The sequence below is a fragment of the Saccopteryx leptura genome, chromosome 8 (genome assembly GCF_036850995.1).
Source record: "Saccopteryx leptura isolate mSacLep1 chromosome 8, mSacLep1_pri_phased_curated, whole genome shotgun sequence".
NCBI classification, from domain to species: domain Eukaryota; kingdom Metazoa; phylum Chordata; class Mammalia; order Chiroptera; family Emballonuridae; genus Saccopteryx; species Saccopteryx leptura.
In genome coordinates, this window is record NC_089510.1 from 85,980,070 (window position 1) to 85,994,878 (window position 14,809).

At 41.6% G+C, this 14,809-nt stretch overlaps 1 protein-coding gene across 3 annotated transcripts in view; it reads right to left on the reverse strand.

Moving 5' to 3' along the window:
* Nucleotides 1-782: 782 nt before the first annotated feature.
* Nucleotides 783-14,809, reverse strand: part of SAMD7 (sterile alpha motif domain containing 7) — a 39,473-nt gene continuing 25,446 nt past the window's right edge. For 2 of the 3 annotated variants that reach the window (XM_066346875.1, XM_066346873.1), the window contains 4 exons: nucleotides 13,859-14,487; nucleotides 12,727-12,848; nucleotides 7,573-7,683; nucleotides 783-1,332 (listed from right to left, as the gene is read on the reverse strand). In XM_066346875.1, the coding sequence (XP_066202972.1) occupies nucleotides 1,138-1,332; nucleotides 7,573-7,683; nucleotides 12,727-12,848; nucleotides 13,859-14,487 (1,057 nt within the window). In that variant the 3' untranslated portion in view covers nucleotides 783-1,137. The remainder of the gene's footprint in view (nucleotides 1,333-7,572; nucleotides 7,684-12,726; nucleotides 12,849-13,858; nucleotides 14,488-14,809) is intronic. The other variant, XM_066346874.1, reaches the window with a different exon arrangement.

Here is a 14,809-nt window from a genome sequence, read left to right on the forward strand (position 1 = left end):
TAGTTTATGTGTGCCATGAGATGAAAAAAGCTTGAAAAATTACTGTTCTATTCATTAGAAAAGAATCAATAAGTCCAGCCCACTCAAAAGGGGTGGGGATTATATAACGGCATGCATACTAGAAAGCAGAGATCACTGGGGGCCATTTTACAGGCTGCTTACTACAGTTTCTTTATTTTCAATGTAAAATTTAAAAATAGAAAACACATTCCCATAGTTAGAAATTCAAAAATGTAGAAGAGGGTATGTAGTAAATCTCCCTCACACCCTGTCACCCAGTGTCCCCTCTTGAGCGAACCTGTACTCATCTCTTGTGCACCTCTCTGAGGCTCCCTGATGGAAGTGAGGTTGAAGAACTGGAGCTCCGCAGGATGCACGCAGAAAGCCATGCCCCTCCATCTTGCTCATTCAAACTTGTTTTGCAAGGGTAACTCCACTCCTTGGGTGAAATTTGAGGTTGGTTTTATAACTTTTCATGTCTTTCTCAGATAATGAGGAGTCTGCCAGTTATTTACACATAACATAGTTTCATGTCAGAAAGAAAATGCTGAATAGTAATTAGACTCCTAACTTTAAGTTTAATGTCTACCCTTTTCTCCCCTAAAGCAGACTCATTTAGCCTGGAAGGTAGGGATGAGGAAGGGCCTTGCGGTCAGCTTCTCTATTCTTTCCGACTCTACTGGGCTGCCTTTGTCTCTTTCTGGGTGATGGGAAATGAGTGAAGAGAGAGTACAGAGTTCTTTCTTTCTTTCTTTCTTTCTTTCTTTCTTTCTTTCTTTCTTTCTTTCTTTCTTTCTTTCTTTCTTTCTTTCTTTCTTTCTTTTTTTATTATTATAGAATCAGCTGTTTGTGTTCTTAAGAGTCTTTCTTTTGGAAACATCCACTTGTAGCTTTTTTTTTACATGTTTGCACATCCTGTCCTTCATTTAGCTTTTGCTTACAAGGATATACCTTTAGCCATTTTGTGTTGAAGTCACTTAGGGAAGCCTCGGGCAAGGCCTCCTCCAAGACGACCTTGGAAGGACTGGCTTTCTCTCCTTTTCAACATCTATCTGGTCCTGGGAAACCATCACACACTCTTCAGAGTATTCTAGACTCTGGAAAATCGACTAAGACAGTTCTTGTTTCTTGAGGGCTTTAATTTCTCGTAGTGTCTCGCTCAATTCCTTTAGGAATTATTATATCCTGGGAACAGGTACTGTCCAATGTATCACCCCAGGAGTTAAAATCCAGAAGAGGGGATGTATCTGCTGGTTGATCAAATGCTTGCTTTGTATGGGAAGGAAATAAAAAGCTTTTCTTGTAGAACATACTTTCCACATGCTGCGATACCTTTGAAGACAAAACAATTATGGTAATTGTTGGGCAGATAAAACACATTATGCTCGATTCGCCTCTTCTCCCAGACCAGCTCTAAAAAAAAATACATTATGCTCACTTTGTTACAGATGGCGCTGCCCACGTGGAAGCCTGTCCCCCAGGTGATAATATTAATTGCCCTTCTTGCTTGGGATGGGTGTGATTATATTAATGTGTGTTGGGGGCGGGCTGTGGGCAGGCAGGATCCTTGTAGCCTGGGGCTTGGTTTTGGGACTAAGCCTTTCCCACCCTTTTTGATGTGGGGTGGTGCACTCTTATGAGGAATCCCATTATGCCTCAGATAAGTGACTTTGTATCAGAGACTTCCTTGTTTATATATTGGATTAAAGGTTCTGATTTCTACACTATAAAGTGGGGCAGACCAGGAGCTTGCTCTCGCTCAGTTCCTGAGATTAGCATTAGGGAAGAGCAGAGAAAGGCCACGTGGAGGAGCCAAGATGGTGGAGTGCTGAGTAAGAAGCCAGTTTGTGCAGAGTTTGTGCAGAGAGAAGGAGATGGGGAACAGAGGTGAATAAGTCTGGTGAGCTAGAAACCTTTGATTCTAGGAAACTCGGATAAGTCAGTAGCTTTGTGAGCACTGAATGAGTGGGTTTTGGAGCCCAGTGTGTGTTTTTACTTGTCCGCCAGGTGCAAGCTAGGATTAAAGATGATGGCTCACTAATTTTTGGCTCCGTTGTTTCATTACCGACTGTCTGAATCTAATGCAAACCTGCATGGGCCAGGCAGCTGTGATGGTGGCCGTGGCTACTGGCTTTACAGTAATTAAGTCTATGAATTCTTTCAATAACCCAGCTCAGCCACAGATGACAGGTAGGTAAGGTAATTTCAGGCATGGACATCTGTATAGTTAGTTGCAGGGGACATGATCCTAAAACATAGTGGGCCTTTCCTTTCTCTCATTCACATAGAGTTCCTTGCTGTAAAACGGGATATCAAAGTGGTAGTAACTTTCCCATTCCTATTCCTAGTTCTGCTGTGGTTCATCTGCACACACTGTTATTTCACTCTGAGTTTATTCCACCTCTCTCTTTTCTGATGGTTCCCCAAGAGTGTCCCACAGACACCCCACTCCACCTTCCCCAACAGCCTTCTTCTGGCTAAAGACTGAAATTCTTCAGTTAACCCTTTGAGTAGTGAGTTTTTTTCATGCTCGCTGACCGCTGGGAGTGAGTTTTTTTTTCAAAAAGTGAAATTAGTTCCAGTTCCAGTTTTATTAACTTAAAATCATGTTTGATAACCAATTTATGAAAACAAGAAGAACATAGTGTCACTCCCCTTGATTCTCCAAGTGGCAACTTTCCAGATTCGCAAGCTTTGACCTCAAGTCGACAAACACCTGAGCCCCGTTGCTGTCTTGAAATTCTGCAAGTTGCATCCAATGTAAATTAAGGTGGCTGCTGCTATTTCTAATGGTGGGAAACAGCACTCATAGCACAGGCCCTCGCCTCTCCCAGCCTCCCCCTCACTTATCTCAGTAATGATGATTAATTAGAAATCCACGACACCCCAGAACAGTACATTGGATGATGGTTGCTGTGGTTATGTGGTTGCTGGTAATGGTGATCACAGGGCCCCCAGAGATGCATCCCCCATGGCATTCTGCTGCTCCCCGCTACGCCGACCGGAAGTGAGGTCAAATATCTCCTAACGGCTTAACCGGAAGTCCCAGAACTAGACGCTCTATGCTGGAGTTCTGTTGTTTTGGCCTACAGACCTCTGGCACAGAGTGTCCACACTACAGCAAATGTTTTATCCTCAGCTACTGCACCTGGCCGTGCAGGAGCTGAGGATAAAACGTCCTTCTTGGCATGTGGCCCCATACTTCTCTGGTATGTGGCTGCATGTGGCCGTGTGTCATCAAAACTGGCTACACGTGTCAGTGCTGACACATGTGTCATAGGTTCGCCATCACGGTCCTAGATCTTCCAGAGGTTACTCAGAATCTTCCAATTCTGATGCTTCAATTGGACTGCTGGAAATTCCCAACCCCAAGGACTCTACAACTATTCTGTTTGGTTGATCATCTGGCATCAGCTGGAGCGCCCCCCCCCCCCCAGCTTTTGCGGGAGCCCTGTCCTGTTATGCTGGCAGATGGGTCATGGATCTAATAGCTTAGCCAAGTTTCATGGCAGCACTTATACATATCAGACGGGAGCATAAGAAATGGCTACAGCCTCATGAAAATGACATAGGTGGCACTGCTAACAGCAGGTGACGAGAAGGTGACTTGGAGTTGGCCACATTGTAAGGTTAAAAAAAAAAGCCAAAGGAATAAACCAGAACCAAAGAAAAAACCATGTGGTATCATTTAAGTATTCCAAGAGATAGAGTATCCTCATAAAAAAATAGTTTAAAAGTGTAGGCCGTATTGTACCAATGTTAATTTTTTAGTTTTGACAAATGTGCCACATTATGTAAGATGTTAACATTAGGAAAAGTGAGTGAACTCTTGTACTATCTTTGCAAATTTTCTGTATATTAAATTATTCCCCCCCAAATAAAAAAAGAATAATGATGGAAATTGTTAGTCAAATAAGTTTTTAAATATGACATATATATTTGCTCGCTTTGGGTGTGGGGGACAGGCTGTAAGCTGGCAAAGTCATTATAGTCTAAGGCTTAGTTTTAAAACTAAGCTTTTCCCCAAACCCTTGACTGTTGCATGATGTGGGGTGGTGCACTCTCATGAGGAATCCCATTATGCCTCAGATAAGTGACTTTGTATCAGAGACTTCCTTGTTTGTATATTGGATTAAAAGGTTTTTATTTCTATACTATAAAGTGGGGCAGACCGGGAGCTTGCTCTCTCTTGGTTCCTGCTATCACCATTGCAGGGGCCTCCCTGATCCCTTGCCCTTCATGGGAAAAGCAGGTTTTCTGCTTTTCCCTTGTCTTCTCTTGTGGCTTGCCTGTCTTGGTGAGACACCAATAAACAGAATGGCCCACCATCCTCCGACTCCGCCATTTCTTTACTGTCTGCCTGAATTCAATGAGAACCTGCATGTGAATGGCCAGGATGGTGGCCCCTGGCCTTACAGAAATACAGTGTGTCCATAAAGTCATGGTGCACTTTTGACCGGTCACAGGAAAGCAACAATAGACGATAGAAATGTGAAATCTGCACCAAATAAAAGGAAAACCCTCCCAGTTTCTGTAGGATGGTGTGGCAGCATGTGCGCATGCGCAGATGATGATGTAACACCGTGTATACAGTGGAGCAGCCCACGGCCATGCCAGTCGAGATGTGGACGGTACAGAGGAAAGTTCAGTGTATTTGTTCTGTGGCTCACTAAATTCGAATCCGTGACCAAAGTGCAGCATGAATATCAGCGTATTTATAACGAAGCGCCACCACATAGGAATAACATTAGTCGGTGGGATAAGCAGTTGAAGGAAACTGGCAGTTGGTGGAGAAACCCTGTTCTGGTAGGCCATCAGTCAGTGATGAGTCTGTAGATGCTATACGGGATAGCTACCTAAGGAGCCCTAAAAAATCTGTGTGTGAGCCCACATCGAACTGCACTAAATAGGTATAAAACTGAGAGAGTTTTCCTTTTATTTGGTGCAGATTTCACATTTCTATCGTCTTTTGTTGCTTTTCTGTGACCAGTCAAAAGTGCACCATGACTTTACGGACACACTGTATTAAAGTGTTTGCATTAAAAATAAAGAACTTCCGCCTGACCAGGCGGTGGCGCAGTGGATAGAACGTCAGACTGGGATGCAGAGGACCCAGGTTCGAGACCCTGAGATTGCCAGCTTAAGCGCAGGCTCATCTGGTTTGAGCAAAAGCCCGCCAGCTTGAACCCAAGGTCGCTGGCTCCAGCAAGGGGTTGCTCAGTCTGCGGAAGGCCCGCGGACAAGGCACATATGAGAGAGCAATCAATGAACAACTAAGGTGGTGCAACGTGCAATGAAAAACTAAGGATTGATGCTTCTCATCTCTCTCTGTTCCTGTCTGTCTGTCCCTGTCTATCCTTCTCTCTGATTCTCTCTCTATCTCTGTAAAAAAATAAAATAAAATAAAATAAAATTAAAAAAAAAAATAACTTCCTTAACCTAAAGATAAAATGGTTTTTGAAGGATATTTTAAAATCTCAGTTTCTGGCATAAACATGTAATATAAAAAAGGTGCCCTGTATAAATTCTGGGAAGAATGAGTTGATGCTTCTTGGATTCACTTTTAGGAAACTTATTCTTTCAACAAATAATTTTCAACCTCTTATGGGTCTTGCATAGTCTAAGGCTACATCAGTCAACAAAATAAAGATCTCTGCTCTCATGGAGCTTACATTCTAGTGGGAGCAGGAGGAACTCAATAATAAACATTAATATAAGAAATATATTATTGAAGATGATAGATGCTATGAGAAAAAAAAGAGCAGAAGAAATGAATAGCAGTAATATGCATGAGCTGGGCGGTGTGCAATTTTAAATAGAGGGATCAGAGCAAGTCTCATTGAGCGGAGAGAGGGAGCAAAGCATGAGGGGAGAGCATCCCAGGCAGAGGGGGAGCATGTCAAAGTACTCCAGCAGCATCCAGAGTGAGTCACTGTGGGGGAGGGGGAGCACGTCAAAGTACTCCAGCAGCATCCAGAGTGAGTCACTGTGGGGGAGGGGGAGCACGTCAAAGTACTCCAGCAGCATCCAGAGTGAGTAACTGTGGGGGAGTAGATGAGGTGAGGAAGACAGGATGGGGGTGGGTGGGGAGAAGTGCAAATAATAAAAAAAACTTTGGCTTTTACTCCAAAGGAAATGAGGGAGATATTGCAGACTTTTGAGCAGAAGAGTAACCTGGTCTGTCTTATGTATGGTCATGCACTGCATAACAAGACATTTCAGTTGACAATGGACCATTTATACTATAATGATAGTCTCATAAGGTTCTAATGGAGTTGAAAATTTTTTATCACCTAGTGATGTAATAGCCATTGTAATGTTGTTACTCACATGTTCACAGCAGTGCTGGTGTAAACAAACTGCACTGCCAGCCATATAAAGGTATAGCACATACAGTTATGCACAGTACATGATACTTAATAATGATAATAAGTGACTATGTAACTGGTTTATGTATTTATTATACTATATTTTTATCATTATTTTAGAGTACTCTTTCTACTTATAGAAAATAGTTTTCTATAAAATCATTTGCCTGTGCCATGGTAGCAGTAACCTCATACCTCTCGTGTTTACCAAGTCTCTTAATTGCATCATTTTCTCTTGTGCTTGATTTAATCTCATGCTTTGTGCAATAACATGCTGTACAGGCTGCTAGCCTTGGAGGAATAGTCTGTGCCATATAGTCTAGGTGTGTAGTAGGCTATACCTTCTCGGTTTGATAAATGCACTCTATGGAATTCAGACAGTGAAACAGCCTGGCAACGCATTTCTCAGAAGTATCGCCATTGTTAAGCTAGGCATGATTGTATTTAAAGAACAACTGTTTGTTTTGTAAATATGCTCTGGCTGGGTGAGGGCAGAGCAGGAAGAACAGTCCGAGGGCTAATGCAGGAATCCAATGAGAGATGATGGTGCCTTAGATCAGAATGAACAGTAGAGATGGTGAGAAGTGGTGTGCTGGAGCTGGCTCATTCCAGTCTTAAGAGTCAATTGTTAAATTTTTAGAAAGTTTACAAGCCAGTTGTTAAATATGCCATTATTAAAAAATAAATTATATAAACTTACAATTAAATACATTATATTGAACACTACAGAAATACTTAAACATCATCATTTCTTAACTGTTTTTACTAAGTCTTTTTCTATTATCATGTATTATTATCTCTGCTGCTGAGGTTATTCGTGTCTATTCTATCTATATAGCACTCTGAAATGGGGTGCTGCTGTGCATCTCTTCCTAATTCTGTACCCTGTGACATTACATTAGGAGTCTGTCAGCTATCCTGGGAGTATTTACACTACTGGAATTGACAGTTGCTACAACTGAGTTTATTTTGTTCTTAGAGATCTGGTTGTTAAACATTTACCAGTATACCACTGCTTTGTGCTTTCCCAACTATACCTAGGAATGTTTTCACGTTCCTGCACTTCAGTTATGTCTCCAGCCCTATAGGGGGAAAGCTAATAAAGAGGTTAAATGGGTATGACTATTGCAACAGGATAAAGATAACCTAGTTCTCTTAAGCTTCATACCACTGGTACATATTTAGCCAGGGACAATTGCTGTACCTGTGATTGGATCTTTAGTGCCGGCCCTAGCTTTAATCCCATAGTGTTCCGAAGATGCTCCTCGGTGAGTAGTGGCAAAGTTTCTCCATCAATCGCATGATCTTTAAATACCTTAGAAAACACATAAGATGTTAACTTTGTCTCAATGTCCTTAGAAAACAACAACAACACTTGTTTTATATACAGATATTTTAGTTTGGGAGGAGACATGAAGACAGTTGGGGGGCAACACAACATTATATAAAATTTCTGATTTCAGTTACTCTCTCTTCTGTGCATAAGAAGTACATTGTTTGGGCTCTTTAATAGCCCTTGGAGTGCACTGTAATTCTCGGTTTATAGAACTCGATTCCAGCCTGGAACAGTTAATGTTTGAGGGCTCACACATGTCTTATTTATCAATTACCTGTCATGCGATGGCTGGAACATAGTAGAAGAGGTGTTATAAACATTGATGGACAAATCAATGAAAAAGCAAAGAATCTAAATGAAGGGATGTGGGTAAAAACCATCAGAGACAAATTTCATCTTTCACAGTTACAGGTGCACTGCTTTCTGTTCACGCCCTTAACTGAATGGTACAGGTAGGAGGGAAAATTGCAGATGGAAGCTGTCATGCTGGACCCTTCCAGCAGGGCCTATTTGTTCTGACTGTGTAATGGATGTGACCATGCCTTCTTCTCTTCCAGAAACTAGGAAGGCTGCTGGCACCAAGGTAGCTTGGTGCCAGGCAGATAAAGAGATGGATAGGAAAAACTGAGCAGTTTTTCATGGTCTCCAACTTCAACTTGCCTGGCAATCCTATATTGACTGATGAACTTTCTCTTTTTTCTATTTCAAACTTCCTTCACAATCCTCAACTCTAGATCCTCCTTTATTTTCAACATATTGTAGAACTCCATAATTTTAAAAGAGAGAGAGAGAGAGGGAGAGAAACCAGTAGATAAGAACTTCTATTTCTGCCCAACAAACTTACAAACTCATATTTTCCCCTCTGCTCTGATACATGGAAGAAGGGACCCTCGCTGTTGAAAGACAATCTCCTCACGAATGCTGTGGGTCCTACCCCTCCAACCTTGGGTCACAGTCTGTAAATAATGCCCTCTCTGACCTCCAGTCTCTCCTCCTTGGCTGGCTCTTTCCCTTTGGCATTTAAGCAAGTCTTCACCATCATAAAACAAGCAATAATAATAATGAAAACACACAAATGCTTCCTCACTCCACCTCGAGATACAGCCTCGTGTCTCATCCTCTTTATAGCCCAGTTTTCAAAAGAATTGTCATGCTCTGTTTCCATGTTCTTCCCAGTTATTCCTCAGGCTTTAAATTTACAGTTTTGTAGTCACATACACATTTTCAAGTACTCACTCCTTTAGCCAGTCACCTTGATGTCAATTTTATTTAGCTGCAAAATTTTGGTATAGACAAAATTTGCAGAATTATGGTACAGACAAAATTTAAAAGATAATCTATAAGTTGATATGCCTATTACAGTGCTTTGCATATAGTCAACCCAACAAAGAACAGGCATTATTATTATAATTTTCAATAAATGAGAGAGCAATGTAGAAAAGGTGAGGTGAGTTTCCCAAGAAGCACAGCTTGCCAGTTAGAGAACTTATAAAATAACATATAGTTTATGATTCTGATCCAGGATTTTCCCTGCTTAATCCCACTGCCATTCATAAAAAAACGGTTGCTGATGAAAATAGTTAAGAATGGTGGAATTATGGTCTCATTTCTCTGTCCTTGGTAGAATTGCAGTAAGCAATGAAGGCACTCTCAGGAAGCACCAAAGAAAGAGAAACCACAAGGGAAAACTTTCCGGCACAGTTTGGTATCCAGGGCCTGGAATGCATGAGGGCTGAGCCCTCAGCCCTGGTGGGTGAACCCTGGACCTGAGGCAAAAGCACAGAGCACGCCGCTGTCTCTCAGAGCATGTCCCACTCTCATTCTCATGAGAGGAAGCTCGGCCCAAACACCAGAAAAATGTGCACAGATTTTTAGTAATTTAGACTTTTTTTTAGAGAGGGGCTATTTTATCTGCTGAGTTCTTTAAACTAGACATTTACTTAGACAAACAAAATTGTGTTGTAGGGTCTCCTGGATGTCCATCTCTAAACAGTGAGCAACCAAGCCTCTCTCGACATCTATTTAAAAGGATTCATTTGCATAGGGGCTTGGGTTTCAGCTGTGGTTACTTTTTTCTGAATTTCTGTTTTATCTGCAGGAGGCAGGTGAAAGAAGATTGTGGCCAAAGGGAAAGGCAAGTGAGTGGGCCCCTAAAGCACAGGTGAGGAAGAGGAGGGCGGGGCAGCAGTGGATGTGACCTTGGCTATGAGTGAAAGCCAAGGCACATTTCAGACAAAGGCACTCGTGAGTGTTGTGCACAAGCAATGCTGCTACAGACTTTGTTGCACTCAGACTGCACCCGGGGCATTCTCCGTGTACAGAACACTGGTACTCATTGTGGGGGCACTGTGCCCCAAAGAGCAACCACGTTCCTGCAGTTCATCTCACCAGCAGTGGCTGGGAAGGAGTAGATTTTAAGGGGGAAACAAGAGTGGGACTTGATCCTCGACACATTTGAGAAACACCTAGAAATAATCATTTCTGCTTCTTGGGGTGGGATAGAGCACTGACATTCTGTTGGTGAGAGATAATAAGTCAGCAAAATTTGGGCGTTCTTGTTTATGTGACTTCCATGTACCTGCAAGAGGACATTTAGGATGATAACCTTTGAAGTGCATGTAATATTATTTATTACAAGAGTGGTTATTACAAACTGCACTTTTATGATGGGATCACTGACTGATAATAATGAAAGTTCAAGCAGATTCAATCCATCAGAAGTCAGTAATCACATATACATTATACACGAGGTTTCTTGTTTCTGGCTGATATAATGATGAAATTAGCTTTTTTTTTTTTTTTTTTTTTTAATGTGAGCAAAGGGGAGATAGTGAAACAGACTCCCACATGCACCCTGACTGGGATCCATTTGGCAACCCTCATCTTGGGCCAGTGCTCAAATCAACCAAGCTACTCTCAGTGCTTGAGGCTGATGCTCAGACCAACTGAGCTATCCTCAGCGCCCAAGCAGACGCTCTGGAACAAATTGAGCCACTGGCTGCAGGAGGGGAAGATAGATAGAAAAGGGAGAAGAAGGGGAAGAGAAGCAGATGGTCACTTCTCTTGTGTGCCCTGACTGGGAATCGAATCCAGGACATCCATATGGCAGGTGGATGCTCTATCCACTGAGCAAACCAGTGAGGGCCAAAATGAGCATTTATTGAGAACTGACAAAGTGCTAGGCACTCTATATTGCTTACGATAATCCTTTGAGAGTGTATTATACTATCCCCCTTTTACAGATGAAAAAACTGAGACACAGAGAAGAGGGAGGCAACTTGTCCTAGATCACATGTCCAGAAAGCAGAAAAGCCAGGATTTGAACCTGTACTTCCTGGTTTCATAAGCCATAGTCTTAATTACTACCAACTGTGTAATTTTTCATAAGTCTCATAAACAGAAAATCAACAACAAAAAAGAATTAACAGTATTAAATGAAAAATATTCTCAAACCAAGATCTGAAAAAAATTATTTTTAGGCCCTGGCCCGTTGGCTCAGTGGTAGAGCGTCGGCCTGGCGTGCAGAAGTCCCGGGTTTGATTCCCGGCCAGGGCACACAGGAGAAGCGCCCATCTGCTTCTCCACCCCTCCCCCTCTCCTTCCTCTCTTTCTCTCTCTTCCCCTCCCGCAGCCAAGGCTCCATTGGAGCAAGGATGGCCCAGGTGCTGGGGATGGCTCCTTGGCCTCTGCCCCAGGCGCTAGAGTGGCTCTGGTCGCAACAGAGCGACGCCCTGGAGGGGCAGAGCATCCCCCCTGGTGGGCAGAGCGTCGCCCCCTGGTGGGCGTGCTGGGTGGATCCCGGTCAGTCGCATGCCGGGGTCTGTCTGACTGTCTCTCCCCGTTTCCAGCTTCAGAAAAAGAAAAAAAAAAATTATTTTTAACATCAGTTGATGATGATAATGTTAAATCATAGTCTTTTTCTTGCTTTTTCCCCTATAATATATAACATATATATTAAAACAATAATTCTCAATTTAATAGGCACATTGTTGCTTGAAATTGTGTTATTAAATCACTTGAAAAAGTAAACTATATGCATGAAAATTTAGCACTGACACCAACTTCAAAAACTTGCCAACCCATGACTTTTGTCATAAATTTTCTCTTTTGAATAAAATTAGTTTTCCTTCCAACTGTCCTGACATTATTATAGAGAATGCATTTATCTACTAGATTGAATTCTGTGTGTCATCTGCAGTTTTGTATATTGTCCTAGTATAAATACAGAATTTAAAAAGTTAATCTCCAGCTTTTCAGATCTATTGCCTTCATGTCCTTTAAAAATAAAGTATATATTTCCATTATCTATTACAAGTAGCCTAAAACTTCTGGTACAGAAATATGTGTCCCCAAAATGTTTGTTTATAGACAAGTAAGGAAGGTAGTAGACATTCCTCATCCTTTTTGGATCTTTGGTCTCTGAATCTCTTAATTTAGGAAGAATTCCCACCTCTCAGGAGTCTTGCTGGAACAGAAACGAAAGCCAGCCCTGGGCTTTCCCTAGGGTAGCCAATGCCATAAAAAAGGGGGAGATTATTAGCAATCCTCTGGGACAAAATGCAAGTTTGATGGAACTCATTATAAAGGAAATATATTTCAAAGTATCTTACTTTTTTAAAAAAAAATTTCTAAAGTGAGAAGCAGAGGAGCAGAGAGACAGACTCCTGCATGTGCTTGACCAAAATCTACCTGGTAAGCCTACTAGGGGGCAATGCTCTGCCCATCTGGGGCATTGCTGCGTTGCAACTGGAGTCATTCTAGCACCTGAGACGAAGGCCATGAAGCCATCCTCAGCGCCCGGGCCAACTTTGCTCCCATGGAGCCTTGGTTGCCGGAGGAGAAGAGAGAGATAGAGAGAAAGGAGAGGGGGAGGGGTGCAGAAGCAGATGGGTGCTTCTCCTGTGTGCCCTGGCTGAGAATTGAACCCGGGACTTCCACACACCGGGTTGATGCTTTACCACTGAGCCAACTGGCCAGGGCTCAAAGTATCTTACTTCTATGAATATACTTAAATTAAGTCACCTGAGCATAATCTGAACAACCCGGAAGGCCACTAATGAAGGTGTGCACATCACTCACAGTCCATTTCTGAATATCTTCATCCAAAGACAGATTTTCCCCACCTGTAACCAGTATATGCATTCCTTTAAAATAGAAAGAAAATTATCTTGTGGTACAAAATTTCCAGGGGAAAGGGGAACACTAAGAGCATGGCTTTATGTATAGTTGTATTAATTTCTTCATATTTTATTACTACAGAGTGATCTCTTTATATAGAACTACATTTAAACTCTTTAAGGGATACTAAAACTTACTGAAAGATTTTTAAAAATTTATATATATTTTTGAGAGATGTTTTCTAAAAACCTTAGAAAAGAAAAACCTTTCTTTTCTTCCTCTAAAAGATCTTTAATTGAAAGCATTAAAGTAAACAAAAACATAAAGTAAATAAAGAAGTTTTAGAACTGCTTCTCTCAGATTCCAGTAGAAATGCCCTGTGGATTTCATTCTGCAGATTAACACCACCATGTTCTCCGATGTTATGTGATTTATCATGCACTCTAGGTGATGCAAGGATTTAGCTGCATCTTCATATCAAAAAGGCAAATTAACACTTTATAAAAGAAGCAGTGTTTCCCCTGTGTTTAAAAATATTTTTATCTAAAGAACTTCTAGAAAACTGTTCAGTGTTTTGGGGGGAGTAGTGTGTTTATACTTTAAGATCAGAAAGTATCATCAACAGTAATGGGTACTGAAAGTTAATGCTTCTGTTTGTGTATTTTTTTCTACATTTAAATACAGATAGAATTCTTACTTTTATGCAAGAAGCCCCTCTATTTTCTGTTGAAATTAAATTAAAGCAGGTTAAATTAAAACTTTAATTAAAAATTCTGATAGGTTTCTTCATCCTTCCTCATACTTGCCTTCCTAACCTTTGCTGTGAATTCTCTATATAGAAATATATAGAGATGAGTTTCACTGATATGGCTTCTTGGAACTAAAGTGACAAAGTGACTTCATGAAGAAGTCATTCTAAATAGGGTTAAGAAAAGGAAAGATAAAAAGGTTTTAGATCACTATGTGATTACTTAAGGACTTGATAACTTGTGGTTCATGAGAATCTGCCATTGGCCATTGGTGTCGGGATACCCACCTGGCAAAGATGGTTGAGGAACTGGAGGGTAAACCCCATTCTTTCCATCATAGGCTGCAAAAACCTGCTCTGGAACCTTATCTTTCCCACCATCCCAGACCTTTGCTTCCATCAAAGTGTGATGAGCTCCCCAGGGTTTGCTATGAGTGGGCTCCAACTCTCTGCAGGTATTGGCAAGAACTGTAGCTGGCTTTTCATTGATCTCACTTGACTTCTGGCTGTTGAGAGCTTCGGTTTCTGGGTCTTTTGCACATTCATCCTCTTCATAGGGAATCACATGAATCTGGCCTAGGGATTTTTCTTCTGCTTGACTTTTAGAACTCTCGGTATCACTGTCTAGAACTTTCTGATTCCCTGTACCTCTCCTGAGACGACGACATTTCTGCCCCCAGCCCTCGAGATAGTGTGGACCAGTTGCCACTAGCATGGGGTTTCCATGAAGGTTTCTCAGGGAGCGTCTGTGCAAATGCAGGTCACTGGGAGGGAGAATGCCTCTGCCATGGCCGGTGGCTGGGCCAGCTGGGACACTAGGGCCACAGAGGAATGGTATCCCCAGACCTGCTAATCCCTTGGGATTCACTTTTTCTATTCTTCTTTGCTGGTAAATGGCATGCATTTCCATTTCCATCCTAAAAAACAAAACAATTCATTTTATACAACCCAAGAAAACCATTAGAAATATAATTTTATGGTGATGAAGGAGACTTGACTTTGGTGGTGAACACACAATACAATGTACAGATGATGTGGTATACAATTGTACACTTGAAAGCAATACAATTTTATTAACCAATGTTACTGCAATATATTCAATAAACATTTTTTTAAAAGATAAAGTTTTAATGGCCTTCTGCCTTCCCTGAGACAGCACCTCTGTTTTCCCTGTGAGTTTCCACACTACTTATCTGAGTTTGTTGAGTAGAAACACGTATCCCTCACAAAGCCACTGGG